Source organism: Amphiprion ocellaris, chromosome 17 (genome assembly GCF_022539595.1).
Source record: "Amphiprion ocellaris isolate individual 3 ecotype Okinawa chromosome 17, ASM2253959v1, whole genome shotgun sequence".
In the NCBI taxonomy this organism is placed as follows: Eukaryota; Metazoa; Chordata; class Actinopteri; family Pomacentridae; genus Amphiprion; species Amphiprion ocellaris.
Window position 1 is genome coordinate 5,134,076 of NC_072782.1, and position 22,297 is coordinate 5,156,372.

A 22,297-nucleotide genomic window follows, 5' to 3' on the forward strand; every position below is an offset into this window, starting at 1 on the left:
TTTTTTTTTTTTTTTTTGTGCGCAGCGCAGATTTTCTGTGCGCGGAGACCGTGTTAGCAGTGCGCAATTGCGCACGCGCGCTGCTTAGAGGGAACAGTGCCTGTCTGTATTTTTGTGTTCTTGCATAATAAGTTAATCCATATGCTTTACACGGTGCAGGTTTAGAACAAAGGTTAGGTGCTGTATCTGGTCCAGATTTAGAATGAAGATGGGGCTGTAAATACTCACAGGGTCCAAGAATCAGACTAATTCCCGGGTAGGTTTCTGTGGGTCAGACGAGGAAGAATCTGGGGTGTCGATGAAATCACAATGTGGGGGATAACCTCCTTAAACAGTATTCATTTTTTGACAATTTGGTAAATATTTGTGCAATACTTCTGTCATTGAAATAGGAACTGCATTTTAAGATGCATTTTACATTGAATTTTTTTGCACAAAGTTATTTTTTTAATGTTGAATACAATCTTTAATTTTTCCTCTGATGGTATTGTAATTGTTTGTCCTCATTGACCATCAGATGGCGACAAAGTACTGCTTAACTTTGCACCTTTGTTTCTCTTTCCATCACACTTGTTTCCCTCTCACAACACTCCCAGACTCTCTCTTTCACTCTCTCCCTCTTTATCAACCCACACACTTCTTGACTGAGAAGAATATTGCATAATCAGAGAATGATGCCGTGGCATATATTCATGAGCTAATCTAAACTGAGTGTACTCTGGACTGATCACCATCCAAGCTGTTTCTCAGACTGATTCAAAGCCACCAGCACTCTAAATCTAAATCGGTGGCGGATTAACAAAGGTCACGTTCAAGCCACAAAAACACACAAACACACACTTTTCCACCACATATTGGGGCCAGATTTTTTCCAGTTCAGTTCACTGGTCAAGTACAAAATCTAAAAAATGAAAAGGAAGGAGGAAAAGATTTGAATCTTAAAACAAACACACTGGTAGACAAGCTTAACAGACACAAGAGAAGGGTGATGCACAAAGAGAAAGGCAGACAGAATGTGTATCTAGAGGAGCTGATGTTGGGGGTGTGGAGGACATAAAACCCAGTCCATTCTGTGTTATGTCCTCAGGATTCATTGCTTATTTATCAGTTGTTGTACAGAAACAGAGAGTGTGGGGAATGAAAAATTCAGACAAGAGCCATGGCCTTTCCTCCTTTCAGAAATTGCAATATTACACACACTGGGCAGTAATGGCTTCTGCATGCAGTCATGTCTGTGTGTCACAAAGAGAGATTTATGGTGGATGGCGGCTTCTCGCCATCTCTGCCACAGCAGTAAGTATCTGTGAGGCTCTCTGTGTTTGCATTACCAATATCACATGTCCTGAATGGCTACTACCTCTAAGTGTTCTTTAATGAAGGACACATATGGATGCACACAAATTCCTGCAGTAATGACAGTGTTGTTTCAGTGTCACAGCACGTATAGCACCTGTCATTTTGCGAGCATGAATAAGTGTCTTCCTTGTTATGTCGCTTGGACTTTTGAGCAGAGTCTGAGAAAAGCGCTCCCTCCTAATGTGCTACCAACCTTTCAAAGCTTGGATATAAATTTATTTATTTTTGGCAGTCTGGCGGATATCCACGATGGTGGAAAAAGCTCTTAGGAATGCCAAAATAAAGTACTCAGGTATTAGCAAGCAATGGTCCCTAATGGATGGCGAAGTTTGCCACATTTATTCAAGGCGCTGCCGTTGATGCCCTTAGGTCGTCCTTTGTTAGAGCTCAGAGCAACTTTACAGAAAATACAGCAGAAATTGTTGTTTCTTTCCAAGAATACTGCTCTTTGTGAACATAACGAGATTTAGTCATATGTCCATGGGTGGATAATGTGTTGCTTACTGGCTGGTGTTTGCATGTAGATGGACAAACAGTGGACATCACCCAAAGCTTTGATGAGTTTTTGAAGCTCAATGTGGTGGCTTTGGTTGTTGCAAAAAATTGGAGCGTAAGTGGAGCTGAGGTGAGCCGTGAAAACATTTCTGGCCTTGGACTGTCTTATAAAGGCACCTACCTGTCACTTTAAGTCTCAATAAAATTTAAATGGCAGAAGTATATATAAAGTCACCCCTTGTACAGTTATCATTATCAAGAAAATTAGCTACAGAGAACATAACCATTTTTTTTGTACCAGGTATTTCTGCTGTAAAGTTGGGCATCTAAACGTAGAGGTCTGGAGGGAGTGACTTGCCTTTGCTTACAGCCTCAAGTGAACATTTGAGGAACTGTAGTTTTTGGCTTTTCAACAGTTGCATCACATTTAAGGCCTTTATAGCTACAAGAAACATTTAGGCTTCCTATTTATCGTCATACCAAGGACTCTGTTTAATTGAAGAGCTGAGTAAATAATGACGAAAAACAGATTACACCGTATCAGCACAATGAAACCAAAGCAGCTAAATGGAATTCAGCTATCAATATTTTTATGGCTCACACCTCTGCTTTTCCTACCCGTGATATATTGGTTATATGCAACATTTATTATTTGCTAAGCCTATGTATGTCTCAAAGCTCTCTGTTTCCGTCTCTACACATATATACTGCAAACAGAACTGCTGAAAATCAATAAAAAAATCAAATAGACCCATTATTATTAATCTAACACTGCATTTGTGAACTGAAGGCTATAAAAAACATCGAGGCCTTAGTAACTAGTTTTCATTAGTTAGATTTTTTTTTATCCTCTTAACTTTAAATTCACTAAATGGACATATTCTAAGCAGTCTGAACCTCCAGAAAATCAGTTAATGATGAATTAAAGACTTTTTCCAACAAACTATAGTCTAAAAGAAAATGAACTTCCACATTTACCACATTTGTGTATTACATATTTTCACTGGCTGAAGTCATATTCCTTTGGCCTGTCTGCACTGATTGATTTTTGTACAAAATCCACAAAACAGAAATGACAAAAACAGGAGGTAAATAGCCACATTTCCTGCTCAATGTATAAATGCAATCACAAAATCATTTATTTTTTCTGAAGGAAGATATGCTGTTATTGGTTAATCTTTAACTTCTCTAACAGTTTTAAAGTAGCAGGATCTCAGCTGTGCAGCTGACAAAATCTTTTATGTTATCTTATGTGTGAAAACACAAGATATTTGGAAAGAGATGGAAACGGAGATGGTGAGCAAAGTGAGTGTAAATAAAATCTGACCAAGAAATTGGGAATGTGTGGAGGAAAAAAGACAGAAGGTTGAAACAGCCGGACAATAAAAGGAAAGAATGGGAGCTTTTGGTTTGTAAATGTTACTTCGAAAGCTTGCTATCTATCATCTTCATAATTCATGGAGTCCCACCTGCTCCAATGTACTGCATCTAAATTCCACAGCTGGGGAATTATGGCCGGGGACCATGAAGAAGAAGAAAGAGAAGAGAGAGTGTAGAAGAGATACAGTGGACAGACAGTGAGCAGTAGGTGAGGAGAAGGATGAGGACCACATCATAAAACATCGATACACCTCTAAAGGCCGTGCTATGAGCGCTGCTTACACTGGAGGCCTCTAAATAATTCACATAGCTTGTGCAAGCGCTTATTTACAGTCCAAACAAACATGTATGCAAATATATACAGAAATGCATGCCTGTACACTAAAACGTAGTGCGCACATGAGAGCAGTCAGGGAAACCATACACTTTACATGATTATAAATATGTATTTTCACTGAAATACACAGATTTTGGGCATTTGGCTGGAGTAAATCTTTGAGGCAGCTGTCAGGAGAGAACAGATTTATGTTTATATTTAGCTATTCGGACTGCATCCAGAGTCTGGGTTAAGACTGTTTTGATGGAAAGCAGCTGATAGAGCTGTTTTTGTTACAAGGCAGAGTTTTGCAGTGCTAGATAATATGAGCTGTGAAGGAACGATACGATTACATGGCTCCAACCTCCTTCTGACCTCTTTCTCTACAGGCGTTTTCATCTTGGTGCTACTGGTGATTTCACCTTTGAGCGGTTTACCCATTCTTCCACTCTCCAAACCGAGAGGCTGAACATGTTCTAGACATGAAACTGAGGTGAAATTTCATCAGACTTGATTGATTTTGTGTGGATTTGTGTGATTGTTGTTTTAGAAGTGTATCAACACTGATTTGTTCTCCAGCCGCCCTCCAACTTGTGGTCAACAAGTGGTCCTGGTATGTACGTGTAAATTACGGTGCACAGACAATAAATAAATACATTTCCATCCAGTCTTGTGGGTGGAATGTTGGTGCGACAGTAATTCCTTGTTACAGTGCCTGCAATTCATGTAGAAATAAGTAGGAGTTTGAATATATCCACATCGAAGGGAATCCATCATAATCTGAGAGGTTTTTCATGTCTGTAGCGGTGCTGTTGTATTAATGCCATCACAAAATGGCTATTCATGTCTGAGCCAGGGAGGCCTTGGTTGGATATCATCTCCTCTACGCCTCCATCTGTCTGTGTGTTCTGTGGTATGTGCTATTTCTCATTCATTATCTCTGACTCATCCTTCTAATAACTACCTCTATTTCCTCTCTGAAATAGTTTTCAGTTGTTTCCTATTGTGTGACTAGTCTCCTTCCCTCTCTGACTCATTCACTTTATTGCCAGAATAAAGCTTCCCGTTTTCATCTTTTTGCCTTCTTGCATGGATCGCTTTTCATTGTGACTATCATCTCCTCGCCTCGAACTGTCGGTTTGGTTTATCATTGCACTTTAAGCACCTCATTCTGGTTCCCTTCCTTTCAAACATGTTTTGCTGTCACCTTGTTGCCTCAGGGTCGACTGGATCTGTGTACAAACAGACTTTATTGCTGTTGTTGTGGTTAGAAGCCTTGGCACAATTTCACCACTTCCTCAGGCTAAAGGTTTATCTCTTAATATGTCTGATTTTTTTCCTTTTGGTTTTTTGCATGAAAGAAAAGCAATATTTGTGGGTTCGCTGGCTTCCTGGGCTGTTGCACATAATTACACTTGTAGGCTTTTAGAGGACACAACTTTCAGCTGCTCCTGGGCAATAACAGTAAATTTTCATCTGCGAGTTGATATGATGAGCAGATGTTGTCTTATTAACTCCATCGACAACAAATTGCCAACATATGCACCTGAAATAGAAAGCTGTTTTCAATCTAGGATGGGAGGAATCCTTCAAAGCGAATCCTGCAAGACAATAAAACCTTACATTTTCTGCAGGATTGCTTGGAAGAATCTCTGCATAGCTCTGCTGTTTGTGGTTGGAGCTCCAACAAAAGCATTTCAGCTATAGTTGATGTTTACCCAGTATTTAGCAGATCGCTAAATAATATAATCCAGGATGATGCACTGCGCTTTCACTCAAATCCACTGTGTCCACACTTGGCAGCCAGCAGGAATGTGGTCCTGTGAAGTCCTGCCCAGGAAATAACATTCTCATTACATCAATATCCATTCATAAACCTTCAAACTGAGAGCCTTCATTTTATATGTAGAAGAACGCAGTGCAGGCATCTTTTTTTAAATGTGTAAACCTGAAATGACTAAATGCTGCACGACATCCAAAGACATCAGAATATGACTTCTTTCGCATTTGGTTTTGGTGAAATTAACAGCAACAACGCAACAAATCAGAAGGATTTTCATACAATTTTATTAGCAACAATGTGTCAGTTAGTTATATATTAGAAACAAGGACAGTAACATTTCTGCTGCACTGTACTGAGTCTGAAAAACCAGCTGGATCATAAAATAAAGCAAGTAATTCAAATACTTTAAGGTAAAAGCAACACTGCATTTGAATATACACTTTTAATAATAATGATAATAATAATAATACAATTCTCTTATAAGTCTTTATGGCACTAAATTTCCTGTGCAACTGTCACATAGTTTCAGTTTCAAAAATAACAACATTGAGAACTATTGTGTGTGTCTGTGTATGTGTGTTTGTGTGTGTATTTATATGGCTATCTTTGTGAGGACCAGTTTGAGTTTTAAAGCATGGGAGTGAGGACATTTTGGCCGGTCCTCGCTTTCTGACACACCTTCAAAGAGCTGTGGATTGAGACTTGGTTTTAGACTTAATGCTAGAATTAGGGTAAAAGTTTAGGGCTAACCATTTAGTTACAATGCTTAGGGTTGGGAGTAAGGGGCGACAGAATGCATTATGTCAATGAATGTCCTCGCAAAGTTAGATTTACAAACGTGTGTGTACTGTGGCCTACTGTATTTGCAAGAAAGCACATGTCACAAGAGGAAAAACTTAAAGACTCAAATAACTCACTGCTTCACCTTTGGGAAAATAAATGAGCGTGATCAAAATCAACAGAGAGAAGGATACAACGGCGTTTACCATCCATTTGAAAGGGTGGCAGGTGGGTCCAAGAAGGACAATTCAATCAGCTTCAAACCCCTTCAAACCCAACCACCAGCAATCCCTCTATTGAAATCAAGCAGTAAATAATTTCACTCATTAAACTATGTGTCCATAAAATTCCACCGCTGCTCCTCCAGTCAGAATATCAGCCTTTCAGCCAAGCCAGTCAGCCAAGCGCAGAAAATAAAAACAATCCCAAGTAGGAACTCTCAGAGTACCTCGGAGCAAGAGCACATATTCCTCAGTCCAACGGGTTGAGAGAGGAGAGAGGCCGAAGCGTATGTTATGGCCTGTTAAATATTTATAGATGTGCCTTTAAAGGTGGATCTTTAGCCCGAGAATCCGCATATCAACAAATCAGAGACAACACAAGGAATGTAGTGAAAAGTCCACAAACTTTGGCGAAGTACTAGAATGGAGATCACATTGAAATTTTGCTGTAAAAACATTTCACCTCCCTGACTGCCACCTTAACTTTGAGCCTGTTTTATAGCTTTAATCGGTAAAATAAACATTTACAAAATAGTTGCAAATCCATTTTGTCATGTAATCTGTTTTGGTCATTCTTTGTATTGGATTAAGGGTAAAGTTGCACATGGAAAAGAATACAATCCCTTCACCCTTTTACAAGAAATGTTATTGCACCCCACCTCGGGGTTTAATATACATATGGATGACAGATTGTGTTTAAGTGTACGGAATAAAAACTCTGGTATAACAACTGATCGAGATATACACACACGCACACATGCATGCCAGTAAACTCACATACAGTATATGCACACAAATGCAGTAAACCCCCTTTGGCACCTAGTCCAACCTGCCTGCAAGAACACAGAGGTGATTCTCTTCTCAAGTGTAGAATACTTTATTTACACTGTGTGTTGTCAGCAGACACTCAGAGAAACCAGCCTCCCATCAAACTGGAGGCATCTATGAAAGAATGTGGATAATAAGCAGGAACTTCCATCTTCTGTGAGCCCTTATTTTGCAGGTCTTAAACTATTATGGCCTAAGTTAAGTTAAAATGTATGCAGCTAAAACAGGACACCCCCCTCTTCCTCCTCTCAGCTGGTCATGAGCAATATTTCATCATCTCTGTAATCTGTGTATGGGGAAATGGACAGATCATGCCATCGTAGAGGAGGGAAACACTGGTCTTCTCCTCATCATATTTTGCATGTAGCAGCTCTGAAAAAGAGAAAATCCCTCCTGATTATGTCGTTTTGAAATGGCAGAAATCTACCTATCTTTGAGGCCATGGGTGAGAAAGTAGGGCTACACAGACTTTATCAAACTGTAAAACAAATTCCATTCTTTAAACAACAAAAAAGGATTATTCAAAACAAGACAAACCAAGTTTATGTTGTTGATAATTTAACATTTTTAAATACTTTTAAATACTCTACATTGGCCCAAGTTTAAGGTCATGGACCTGAGCATAGTACCTTTGAAAAAACTGTCCTGAGAGCCATCTGAGTCCTCCATTCTGCAAGAGGTGAGGAGAATGAGAGCAGACTACATCAGACTAAACTGGTCAAGATGCCAAAAACACAGTCTGACTCCAGTCCAGTCCTGCTTAGCTCATTCCAACTCATTTAGGCATCAACTTGCAATGAGTTTCAGAGTCACTCAGCTACACATCGGTGCTGATGCTGCAGCTGCGTGTGAACATGTCTCTCATGGTAACCGACCGGGCGAGGTTTGGTTTACGGTAATTTGAAATGTTTACAGGCACTGGCAGGTCCAGGTCTTGCTGCTGGACGCTGCGATAGCTGATCCGGTCGCCTCCATTCCTCAGCCCATCTGGTTGGTGGTGGATCTGCGGCTGAGGAGGCTGGAGGTAGAAAGGCAGCTCATAGTGTGTACAAGATGGACAGAAGGTCTGTGATCGAGTCAGTTTCCTGGCCAGTGGAGGGGTGGAGAAGAGTGCAGGGCCATTTGGGATGGAGGAGGCGGCGGCCGTTGCCGCCACAATGTTGTGATTGGAGTGCACCGGCGGGAGGCGGGATGTCACCGCAAAGTCTGGCTCCTCCTCCTCCGACTCAGACTCTTCCTTCTTACAGCAATAATACTGATGGTTGGGGAGGAGGGGAAGGTGGGGGGGGAGAGAACAATATCAAATGATGTCAAATCTAACACATTAACAGATATCTGCACCTTAAATCCATTTTCTCATGAGAAGTTCACTAACCCAAATGTTCACTTTTTTAAAAAAGGAGAAAAAAAAGAAACTATAATTATTCTTTACTGTGCGAAATGTCTGCAGCTCGCACTGGCTTGTATACTGACTCCACTTTTCAGCAGAGAATTTGTGGCTGCTATATGCGGCCCAGAAAAATATAGCTCTCAAATTAATTCCTGGCAGCCTGCCAACTAATGTTAAGCCATAATTTGGGGATTACTTTGATCCTAAGAACTGTCATCAGCTCAGAGTGGAAAAGATCCTCTAATTTCTACTCAGCTATGTTGCCTTGTTTCCAGATGATCTTGGGAAATGAACTGCATTTATACTTTTATTCAAGGAGCTTTACACCTAGGCTCTAATTCACCTATTCACTCACACTCAAACACCTTTCATAACGTGATAAACATCATCCATGTACCTGGACTAACCATCAAGAGAAATTCAACAACCTGTGTTTTGCTCAAGGGCCACAGGCATCGTTCTTAGTCCGTGTTAAAGGTCCCATACTGTGTATATTTTCAGCAATTTATAAAAGGCTCATGTGTACAGAGTGTATCTTTCAGTTTTTCAATTCAAAATACTGCAAAGACTTTACCATGATTATTTAAGTCCTGGTTTCAGTCCTGTTCTAAATGTGCTTTTTCAGAGTCTGTAGCTTTAAATGTAGCAGCTGTGATCTTTTTACATGAAAATATCACAGAATTTCAAACACAGCTGTTGTTTTTAACTCACGTGAATGGCAAGTTTGTGATCTGCATGCCAACCACTATTTCATTCTCATAATATTGTGTGACAACCACCACAAAATGCACTAACACAAAGGAATTTCCTTTGGATGTGGGGACACAAATGAAAGTAATCCACTGGGTGTTCAGTTCCTCGGATGTTGGGAGTGCGTGAAAACTCTTGTGTTTACTCTGGCAACCAACAGCAGAACATTTGGGGAGCTAATGGCTGAAACATTTAAGAGTTTGCAGAAACAGCTCTGGAAAGTTAACAAACTGGCAGCAAACTGTGTGGCAGCTCCTCATCCTGAATGGTTTATTTGGAAGCAGCAAGCAGTGAGAAGGTGGGACTATGCAAAGTTTGAGCGATATGGCTATTGCTTTCTCAAATGGAACGCAGCATATCAGTAAAATTCTTACTCAAGCAAACATATTCATATCTTAACAGCTTTTACTTAACACCTCCAACTTTAACCACAAAACAAAATTAAACTGGATTTCCCCATATAGGACCTTTAAGATATACATCAAATCTACAGTACAGGGCAGCTATTCAGAACTTTTGCATCTTAATATGTCAAATGTAAGTTTTTTACAGCCAGATTTTAAATGGATAATAGTAGAGAGCTATGTCAGTCACTATTACACCATTTTTTGTTTGTTTTTTTGCATTAATGTTAAACCAAATTACTCCTTGTAATGTGTAAAAATTTCTAGTGCAGCTCATCCCTCTGGAAATCAACACCCCAGTCTACAGTATTAAGCCGCTTTATGTTCATTGACTGCTTTGGTTTACAATCCCGCCTTTCACTGTCCCCATATAAACTGCGGGAAAGTTTAGCTGAAAAGTAAAGAACCACTAAAAATAAAAAAAAAGAAAAAAAAGAAAAAAAAAAGCTTAAATTGTGTTAACTCTACTTTTAAAAAATCATGCATAAAAAATACTTGGCGACAATCTCTTAATGTTTCACACAGGATACATTTGAGTTTTTGAAGCAGAGCTTTTATAAATACTCCAAGGAGCTTTATAAAATGAGTTTGGGCAAGAATATGAACTTTTGATGAAATTAATATTATGATCCTTCAAACAAAAGAACATTTTTCAAGTCCCTAGACTAAGAGAAATTCATTTAAGCTCTGGTGGTTGGCTGTTAGGGAATTGAGTTTGTGTAAACAAGATAAAGAAATCTGATCTGAGCTCAGAGTGGGTGATTTCTCAAGTTCAATTTCAAGGCAATAACATAAATTACTATTATTTTTACAGTTCATCAGCCACACAAGACTAAGCAATTCTGGGGGTAGAAAACCAAAATAATAATTAATATATTCAGAAATATGCCAGTTTCTGAGATACAGAAAACTGATAATACTCTTGTGTCTTTAAATTGATAATAAGGTTTTAGTCATCAGCTGGTTAGCCTCGTATGAAGACAAAAAGCAGAAACGGCTCGCCTGGCTTTATGAAAGTGGCAACAATGCCCCCTTCCTAGTGTCTCTAAAAGTTCACAAATTAACAAGGTGCCAAAACATGTACTTTGCATGATAAGATTACTCCCTCCTCTAGCTTTTGGCTCTGCAGGAAATTACAAGTTCCAATCAAGAAATGGTCCAACACACAAAAATGAGTGAAAGCAATCTATTGTCTTTACACGTTGTTTTTTGTAACTTTAATAGAAACAAGATATAGCATGTTAACTGCAGCCTTATATTTAATAGACATATATGAAAATGGTATTAATCTTCTCATTAACTGTCTGCCAGGAAGTGAATAAGCATGCAACCCAAAACACTGAAGCATTCCTTTAGGAAAATGGCTCGAATATAAGAGCTGTAGGTTCAGTTATCACTCAATTTGCTACATACTCTGTATGTCAAAACGATTTGTAATGCTTTTTTACAAGGCCAGGCAGTGGAATTATTTCAGGGGATTACATTAGTGTAACATTGGCTATACAGTATATGTAAAACAAAAATAACCCCAGACGCAGTAATAGTAAAACTGCAGTAATCCTCCCCGGTGGAGGTATTAGAGCAATGTTTCAAACTAAGTGGAGTTTGTCAAGCATGAAAATACAAAGCAGTTCATTTCATCCAATTCCATTTACATTTTGTTCTTGTGTAGTACAGAGCTCCACTATGAATTTCAGACCACAACTGCATAGGAAGATGGACAGCATGATGACTTTTTAAGTATTATCTCAGTGTGATTTTCTTAGTAGGAAGTGGAACTGAACTGTGCAACACAGCTAATGTGGGATAAGGATTAAAGAGTGATGTACTAAACTTTAAGACTTTGTAGAGAAGGAAGTGTATGTAGAGCTAAAATATGTTCATTCTGGTCTACTGGTGTGAAATTAAAAATAATTGTTAGTGTTTTTTTCTTCCTTCATAGCCCTGTAGCAGTCTTGTTTCAACACATTCACCTCCTGTTGTGATCTTTCTCTGATTTGATGACAGCCATGAGCTGGAATTTAGTTTTAAGGAAAATTTCAATCCAGTGATATGAAAAAAATAAGACTAAAACTCTTACAGGGGTAATTTTTCTGCAGTATTAGTACTCTGTGTAGAGTTGTGTGATCACACTTGCAATAGTTTTCAGAGTATTTTCACTTTGTGGTGGTACAGACAAAAAAACAACCAGAAAAATACTCAAAACAACCAAAAAGTGACACAAAACAACCACAAAAATATTCAAAACAACCAAAAAAACACAAACTAACCAAAGAGAGACACAAAACAATCTTAAAAACTATGCAAACTCACCAAAAATTTACACAAAACAACCAAAAATTGACTCAAAACAACCACAAAAATATGCAAAACTACCAAAAAGAGACACAGAATCACCAAAAAGATACACAAAACAACCACAAAACTATGCAAAACAACCAAAAAGAGACACAAAACAACCAAACAGACACAAAACAATCTCAAAAATATACAAAACCACCAAAAAGAGACACAAAACAACTACAAAAATAAAGAAAAAAGAACGACTTTCTCATCTTTTGTAAATAAGAGCCACAAGCACAGTTTTTCAGATTAAAGCAGCCATACAATTACAGTCTAATACTCAAAGACAATACTGACCTGCAGCCTACAGTAGCACAGTACTGCGATGATAAGGAGTAATATAACTGTAGCTAGAATTCCACCAGTGATGACCACTGTCCCGGCTGTCATTCGAATGGCTCTCCATCAACACCCTGCAAGGAGAGGAGAAGAGGAGGGAGGGAAGGAAGGATGGGAGGAGAGGAACGGAGGCAGTGACATAGAAGAGGGTGGGTGAAATGAAGGAGGAAAAGGCACACAATTCATCAGTACAGTGGCTTCATTAAGTAGATTATAACTGTGTGTCATCTCAGTGGTGCTTATTGAATTATCCAGCAGCTAGGAGACATGTAATAGAATCATCCTACAAGTGCTGCTTCATAATATGGACGGGATCTCAGATTGGAACTCGTAGAGAAAAAGGAGCGTGCGAGAGAGAGGAGGAAATCGGTGTTCGGAGGCAGGACGGCGATAAAGCTGAGATGCAGAAACGACAAGGAGAGCAAAGATGTAAATGTAAAGATGTGAGAGATGGATGGAGATAGATGGGAGATGAAACAAGAACAGAAGGGGCATGGAAATGAAGGGGAGGGGATAGAGGCTGGATGATGACGAAGGAAAACAGGGCGATTGGTCGACAAAAAAAGATGGTGAAAACATACTTTTTACATGCATGTAGTTGATATTTAGTTGCTCCTGAGAGTAAACATTAGGAGTCACAGCAATCTGGGTCAATATATCATTACAGGACTTTTTGTAACATAGTTGACATTTTTGCTGTTTTCAGGTCTAAAATCAACATGGCCACCTATAACCAAACACCACATGGCATTTTACACAAAGATTCTTCTAAATATTACATATACAACTGAGTAAAATTGAAATTAAAAGTTATTTCTAAAGATATTGTAGTAAACCTGTTGACATGCCATAAATCCACACTTCACTCACACACTACTTTATATTAAATAAGTCAGAAAGCCTTGGAGTCTGGCCAGTCTTTTCTTCAGGAGGAAATGACATCATGTGGAGCAGGTCATGTGATCTGGAATTAACACACTTCCTTGAGAGGTGTTTTTGTAATGAGGAACTTAGATGAAAGTGATTTCTGGGACACAGATACAATTTGTTATTTTCCATATAAAATTTGATATATTGCCAAAAAAGAAATATCTGTCTTGATTATCTCAACTTAATAAAAAGAACAGTTCATTTTATTATTGTTTAACTAATTAGAAGATGGTTGTTATTAAATTAGGACGGTTATTTAGTTGACATGTTAGTGATATTCAGTCATTTTTTATTAATAAGTGATTGCTCCCATAATAAATAATTATGGAATTTGTAAAGACATGATCATAATGAACAAAAAAAACATTAGTTTTTTTTTTAACTTTTAATAAAAATGTATGCAAGATATATCCCATGGACTTCAAAAGTCCCTCAATTATATATCGACCCATTTATATGTAAGGTAGTAATAAGACTAGAAATACAATTTAATTTAATACATGCAGAAGTGGTCTCAGTATAAATACAAAATGCAATATCTATGAAAAGAAATATCTGCAGAACACATGTCCAGTGCACAGTCAGTATAATAACATGACTGCTGTCTTGATGTATCAAGTCACTGGATGTTTGAAGACTCCAGAAGCATCTCCAAAGTCATAATGACACAGTATTTTCAGACTATAATTGCCTCACAGGGCTGCATCCCATTACATAACAGGGAGCATTTAAAACATTAGATGAAGGCCAGAACACGAAGACAGGTTGGAAAAATGATGCACTAAGTTCAAACTACAGACAAGGTGACCAAGATATTTTTCATTTTGCTGTCATTCCACAGTGACTTGATAAAAAAAGCAGCTTGGCATCACCAGACAAATACACAGATGCAAATTAGTCTGGAACCGCTCAGCTCATTTTTGATTTCCAGGAAGTTTTATCAGACCAGAATGCCTCTGGACAGACTTAAAAGAGGAACAAAACGTGCGTATGAAAGCGCCTCAATGGCAGTCCTTCCTATCAAACCCACCCCGTGCTAGATAAGCGGTGGTGATTGGCCTGGCACGGTCCACTCCCGGTGGAAATCTGTTTGAACAGGAGGGGGGCCCAGACGCATTCTGCCAGAGCAAATGAAACATGAGCCCTCAGATTGGTTCCCAGGCTAATAGAGAGGAAAACAGACACCAGTGCAGAAACAGAATAATGTGAGGTAGACGGAGGGAAGCGTCGTGACCTTTATTGCATCAATCAGCAGGAAACAAGTGGACAGTCGTGGACGACCTGGAAATTCTGACCTTAGATCAGAGGTCACAACAAAAGACAAATGCTGACCCTGTGCTATATATTCATCAAGCTCTGCTGAATAACTGCAGATGTACATTTACTGTCATGTTTCTGTCTAGTTTCCATGTGACTGCAGCAGCTGTGGCTTTAGATATTTACATAATCTGAGAGATTTGACTATTTTAAGTTGACATTTGTTGGTGTTTTACAGTTGTATGCAGCAGGATTGACTTCAAACTGACCTGAGTATATTCAAATCAGGGCTGTGCGCCAGTCAATAAACCTCCCTTTCTTCTCTTTAAGGCACTCCTTGGAGAATTTGCTTGTGTACTGGTGATCATTATCCTGGTGAAACGTCTCTATCCATGACAGATGGCCTCACATTATCTTCAAGCACTCTTTGATATTCATTTTGATATTGATGATTTGAAAGTGCAATGAACGTAGATTTGTACTTAATTATTTGAGTGACTAACATTTTTAATTTATCTATTTTTCTTGGAATGTACCAGCTGTATGAGCACCATTTCAAAGATGATTGAGCATTTGTTTGTTCATGCTGAAAAACTCCACAATTTCCCAAACATTGTGATGTAATTCAAATGATCAAACATGACAGTGTATTATTTTTCAGCCTTTTCTGTCAATATAACGCCAAAAAAAAGTGTCCACAGCTGCTACATAACTGGCACTGAACTCACATTAAACTCTTAGCTGCTCACTTATTCTACAATCTGCTACACAGAATCATCAGCGAAAGCAGAACTCCAATCTGTGGATGATAAACGTAGCTGTGCTGACTTCTTGAACGCTGTAATAGTGATGCAAAAATTCAAAAAATGTTCTTGTGAATCTGCAAATCATGCTCAAAAGATGCCAAATCATCCATGATAAAACGTGAATGTCCAAAGAAGAAAAAGAAAATCATGTTTTCTTACAATATTACAATGAGGGAAAAGTGTCTCTTCTTATTGGAAAACCCAGCTTTGTTTGTTCTGTGTTGCCCTGTTGCCCTGTTTTCTTGACATGTGTCATTATTTAAAACTGAACGTCGTATTCTTGCACTGTTGTCACCACATAGTGATGCAAAAATAGAAAATAAGGGAGTTGTGATCTGTCCCCATGTTAAATAACATTGTTATATATTTGGGGAAAACCCGACAGGCTCTTGACAGACGTGGGTGCAGACCTTTTTCCCTTCATTACATCCACAATCTGGAAGTGTCATAGGACCACACCAACACACTGCGTTGTGGATAATTGCCTGAATCCAAAAATAGGCCAGCGAGCTTGTTGCTAAGCTATGACTCAATGGTACAAGCCATTATCAGCAGAGAGCACACTGCAGTATGGGCTTGTGTTGTCAAGATCTAACTCAACTGTGACATGGGCACGCCCAAAAAATACAAACAATTAAAAAGTTATGACACAAAATATGGACTCTTCTGACTGAAAAGCATTTCTAAAAACAGTCATGTTAGAGGATTTCCCTAATATGCAGCTTACAGTGACTTTATTCCAGTTTCTTAAACCTGCGTAAACAGCATCTCTCAGCCCACTCACATCCATTTCACTGTACAGTCTTAGTATTTACTATTCAACAAGCCACCTGAAAACTGTGACCTTCTAACCCTGAAAAAAAACTCTAAACAGTGCTGGATTTCTCAGTGGCTAACTTATTGAAACCATATTACTTTTCATTGCAGTATGTCTCTCCAGAGACGCTCTACAGAGTTAGAATGGATCAGAGTGTCTCTCGGTTCTGTCTAAAACAGCACAGCTGCTGTTCTCTCCGGCTGCAGTACAGCTGGACTCTAATCCAATCTGCAGGCCGCACAGTCCACCGACCAAATCAATATGAAGGAACAACGGGAATAGAGCGTTTGGCCTTTAAAGGCCTCAGGCTGAATTGAGGGAAATGTGGAGGTTTGGGGACATTTTAGATGTCAGGAAAGCAGACGTTGAAGCTGAGCAATACTGATGTATTGCACTGCAGGCCCTAAATCAAATCTTTACCCGTTGCTCAAGTTCGATGAGCTTCAAGCTGTACTAATCATTGTTTTTATTTTAAAATTCAATTACCTGACAAGGCATTGAAGCATCTTTCAGCTTAGCTACGTTGACCAGGGGCTGCAGGCAGCTCGTCTAAAGACCAGCTGTCTAGTTTTCTTGCACCAAGCAGCAGAATGAGTGAGATATTTCCCTCCACAGCTAGTGGAGACCAAAACAGAGCTAAATGGAGAGTGATTATCGGACAGGCATTAAGTGGACAGATGAACAGCTCAGGATGAATGCTCCTGTTGCTCTGCGGCACTGGGCATGTAAGCAGGCAGCTGTTCTGTAAATCTGCTTTATCAGCTTGAAAGGTGATGACACATCAGTGTTGCCCCAAGTGGCCAAAAAAATCTGTTCCTGCCGGTTTAAGTGGAAGTTTTGTAAGATAGACAAGTGTGCTACTCAAAATCTTATACCAACTTTCCTGTTGTCAGAGAGCACTAACCAGCATTACTCAGTCTGCGGTTTAGCATTTGAGAGCATACAGGCACAGGATTTGAAAATGCAGAATTTGAGCGTGAGGGAGGCAGAATCGTGAGCATGACAGATGATCTGAGTGTGTGAGAACAGCTGCGTGGTCACGTTTGAGATGGTAACAAAGATTCTCAGGCTCTGAATGATTGAATCTCTAAAGCAGAAACTCAGACTGAGAGAAGAGTGAACTTTGAACTTTCACAATAAAAGCTTGGACATTCGATATTTCTTTTCCAAAGAGTAGTATAATCCAGTGTATTATGTGAAAAATCAAAAAGTGTTGACATTAAGTGATTAAAACAACTTTCAATTTCTTGGCAAATGATCTATTCACTAAGCTTTTGTGGCAGAACAATTCTGATGGTCAAATACATTTTAATTAAATCTACTTGCTAGCCATATTTTAGAGCAGGGGTGTAAAACATGCAACTCCTATTATTAATTACAGAGAAGACATTAACTGCAAATTGTAAATTTGTAAATTTAAAATTATTTTGTGACCTTGACAAGTTGTTTTTTAAGTAAAATACTAGAGTGCTCATTGTTCTATTGTCATTTTGTGTCTCGTTTTTGTAATATCTTGTCTTGTTTTTGTTTTTTGTCTGACTCTAGTCGTTTGTCTCATGTTTTTGTCGTATAGTTCCAGTTTTTTTTGTTTTGTGTTTCCTTTTTGTCTCACTTGTGTTTTTTGTCTTATTTTTGTCATTTTGTGTTTCGTTTTATTTGATGTTTTTGGTCTTGTTTTTGTTATTTTTGTGTCTTTTTTCTTGCCTTGCTTCTGTCATTTGTCCATTTTTTTTGTTGCTTTATGTCTCGTTTTTGTAATTTTTGTCTTGTTTTTGTTGTTTTTTGTCTTTTTTTGTCTGATTTTTGTCATTCTGATTATAAAGTAAAATACTATACTCTTCAGTTCCAGATACCTGTGACTAAATGTTTTGTGCCTTTTTAGAAACACTGTGATCTGGAAGTTGTAATGTGTAAATGATTAACTGAGGCATAATGCTTAAGTTTTTGATGCACTTTTTAGCACTAAAACAAAGAAAAAAATTGGAGTTGTGGTTATTTATAGGTTACTATACTGTGATTTTACTGATCTGGCCCCCTTGCGATCAAATTGGGCTGAATGTGGCCCCTGAACTAACATGAGTTTGACACTCCTGTTCTAGAGTAACTGTGCACATATCCTCTATTTTTTGTGTGATTTTCTGAAACAGATTCATGTTTTTCTTATATTTTCTTTCTTTTCTATGAATACTTTTAGCAGCAAAAATAGCTAGAAACACTTTTATGAATGAGGCTCATCATCTGTGGTCAACTGTGCGATACCTTCTGAAATGGAACCTACCAGGTGGTAGGATTTACTCTGATCTGGTACAACTTGACGCAAGACTTAAAAACCTGAATCTGACATACAGCATGAATAACAACAAGGATAGGATTCGTTGGGGTTGACAGAATTTGGCAGAGCAGAACCACACACCTATAAGGTAAAAGAAGTCAGAAAATACATATGAGTTGGGACTTAACATCCCTAAATACAAGAAAAGGACTCAGAGAGCACAGTACAAAGAAAAAAATTTCTGACAGATAAGTCCCGATAAGTCCGCAGTGGTGGATTGGTAGTAGGATCGCAATGTGATTGTTAGCAGAAAGCTGACGTAGTGTTCACTTGTTATCACAGTTACAGTGACTCTGTGCCGCTATCTCGCAATGACACAGAAATATTTAACAAGTCTGTGGATCCAGACTATAAGCTGCATCACTGCTAAAATCTAATCACTTGGTCCTTGTGTCATTTCTGATCTTCCCCAAAAATTTCATTCAAATCCTTTAATCCGTTTTCGAGTAACGTTGCTCACAGACAGACTAACAGATGGACAAACCGATCATCACATAACTCCGGAGTAATAAGTTACCAATTTGTCTTTACAGTACTAATGTATCAAAAAGTTGCATTATGAAGGAAATTAACCTGACTTCTGCATACAGAGTGTCCTGTTGCAACTCTAAAGTGGTTGAATCTCGACCACTTGTGTGTCGTTTCCTCAGAAGTTGCCAAAACAGCCGGATAACACTGACAGAGCGAACTAAGAAACGATGCATCATGAGAAGGATGTGCACAAATCTAAATCTGGTCCTACGAATCTGTGTGTCCGTATGCTCTCAAATGATGACTTGCAGACTGAGTAGCACTCTCAAAACTGTTGTCATTGATATACCTCCATGGAAAGTCATCACTATTGTGCACAAACACACATACATACACACACAGACACATACGTCCATGCAGCGTTAGTCATTGTGCAGGCTATGTGTATCTCCTGGGGCTTCATTAATCAGATCAGTGTGTGAGAGATGTGTTGCAGCAAGGTGACAAACAGTGTTAATTATTGGACCACACACACACACATACACGCTTTACAATCCAAGAGGGGGCCGTCGTGGTAAACTGGTAATAGTGGCCCAGTGTTTGCAGTTATTTTGCTGAAACAAAAATCATATACAAAATTTTCTTTTAAGGTCTTTTTTCAGAATATAACTAAAAATATGGATTTTTTTATTTTTAAAAAAAATAGCCATGAGGGGACCATCAGCCCTGCCTGACATCTACATATCAAAGAGTGGCCCTCCATAGCCTTCAGTGGAGCTGTAGGTGTTAACACAACAGTTCAGCCTGACCGACATCTACACATCAAAGAGGGGACTTCCATTGCAGGCTCTGGAGGGCCCCTCTTTCATACGTAGATGTCGGTCAGGGCTGCGATGGAACTGTCTGTGTTACACAAATGAATGAGTATTAAGTCTAAGTGTAACTTTAAAGTTATAAATGTTTAAACACATAAAAGTCATTTGACTTAATTGGTTTCTCTTACAAATCCCTGATTTGTTTGGCTTGGTTGCTTGGTTGCATGCACTAACATCATGCTCTTATCAAGAACTGTGACATCAGAAACAATTACTTAAATTTTTTATATGTGCGTCTCTATTCACATATATTCAGAAATACAGTTGAAATTTTTGTAAAGTAATATTTTTGAATGTTTGTCACATTTCCTGACAACAAACATATCTTTGTTTTTCATTTTATATTAGGGGTTCTCACATTTTGCTGTGCTAGTATGAAATAACTTTGAAATGAGATGTGTGAATTTCAAATTGGACCTTTGTATTGCCTCTTTATTATTTCACTCTTGAAGGTAAAACCTTTCATTTGAGGCTCGGATTTAAAAACTTCTGCAACTACAGTTTAATGTGGTCTAATGAACATCTTTTTAGCATCCATTTCAGAGTAAATAATTATTACAACAATGTCACAATAAAAGTTGTAAATGACTCTTTCTCTAATCAGGACTATATTGTAAATACTGAAACGATCTTCTATCCATGTATAAACACTGGGGTGTTAATGTCGCTCTGTGCTATCTAAAAGGGCCCTCGTGTCGTTATGGACTATCTAAAAGAGGACCCCTATCATTCTGTACCACCAAAGTGTGGACCTTATTCTCTGTCAGCCATAAAATCAATCAATTTTGTGAATAAGTTTCCACTTTAATTGAAAATAGATTAATTGAAGGAACTATGATATTATTTAGCATTACACTCACCTTCCTGCAGTAAGTAATATTTTTGAAAATAATTTTAAACATTGCATCTACCTGTAGATTGTGTTCAAAACAAACTGAATGAGGCTTATTTCATTTAAAGTGTTAAACAGAAAAAAGTAAAAAACTACAGTCTCGATGACTGGTGCAGAACAAATGCTGACAGTGACGCTACTATTGGCAGCAATGACAGTTTTGAGAGGTGGTGACCAAATCCTGTGCTGATGTGACTGAGATATTTGGTTGCACCGGTGCTACTATTCAGAAACTTACTTTGGAGCCCTGATCCCAGATGTGTGCACCTGAACATTCCTATAATATGTTTGCTTCTCTTCATCGTGAATGGTGAATTAGCACATACAGACCAGACCTCGACACATGAAGAGTGAAATATCAATTGAAGTGAACTTGGAATGGAATGACAATGACCTGGTTGACAGAGAATCTGCACACACGTGTACAATTCATCCAGCAGATTTACAAGCAGTGAAAAAGGGCCGCAATGGAATTGTGTGTGCCACACAAATGAATTGTTAGTAAGTCTAAGTGCAACTCTAAAGTTTTAAATGTTTAAACACCTCTCCTTTATACAAATATTGTGAAAATCATTTGACTTAATTAGTCTCTCTTACAAATCCCTGATTTGTTTGGCTTGGTTGCTTGGTTGCATGCACTAACATCATGCTCTTATCAAGAACTGTGACATCAGAAACAATTACTTAAATTTTTTATATGTGCGTCTCCATTCACATATATTCAGAAATACAGTTGAAATCTTTGTAATGTTTTTGAATGTTTGTCACACTTCCTGACAACAAACATGTCTTTGTTTTTCATTTTATATTAGGGGTTCTCACATTTTGCTGTACTAGTATGAAATAACTATGAAATGAGATAAGTGTGAATTTCAAATTGGACCTTTGTATTGCCTCTTTATTATTTCACTCTTGAAGGTAAAACCTTTCATTTGAGGCTCGGATTTAAAAACTTCTGCAACTACAGTTTAATGTGGTCTAATGAACATCTTTTTAGCATCCATTTCAGAGTAAATAATTATTACAACAATGTCACAATAAAAGTTGTAAATGACTCTTTCTCTAATCAGGACTATATTGTAAATACTGAAACGATCTTCTATCCATGTATAAACACTGGGGTGTTAATGTCGCTCTGTGCTATCTAAAAGGGCCCTCGTGTCGTTATGGACTATCTAAAAGAGGACCCCTATCATTCTGTACCACCAAAGTGTGGACCTTATTCTCTGTCAGCCATAAAATCAATCAATTTTGTGAATAAGGTTCCCCTTTAACTGAAAATAGATTAATTGAGGGAACTATGATATTATGTAGCATTACACTCACCTTCCTGCAGTAAGTAATATTTTTGAAAATAATTTTAAACATTGCATCTACCTGTAGATTGTGTTCAAAACAAACTGAATGAGGCTTATTTCATTTAAAGTGTTAAACAGAAAAAGTAAAAAACTACATTCAATCACGATGACTGGTGCAGAATAAATGCTGACAGTGACGCTACTATTGGCAGCAATGACATTTTTGGGAGGTGG

The 22,297-nt window shown here is 38.3% G+C and overlaps 1 protein-coding gene across 2 annotated transcripts in view; it reads right to left on the bottom strand.

Annotated features, from left to right (window-relative positions):
- Positions 1–5,598: 5,598 nt before the first annotated feature.
- fam163ba (family with sequence similarity 163 member B, genome duplicate a) overlaps positions 5,599–22,297 on the bottom strand; it is a 56,355-nt gene continuing 39,656 nt past the window's right edge. For both annotated transcript variants that reach the window (XM_023267867.3, XM_023267866.3), the window contains exons 2-3: positions 12,344–12,459; positions 5,599–8,414 (exon numbers count right to left, since the gene is read on the bottom strand). In XM_023267867.3, the coding sequence (XP_023123635.1) occupies positions 7,977–8,414; positions 12,344–12,436 (531 nt within the window). In that variant the 5' untranslated portion in view covers positions 12,437–12,459 and the 3' untranslated portion in view covers positions 5,599–7,976. The remainder of the gene's footprint in view (positions 8,415–12,343; positions 12,460–22,297) is intronic.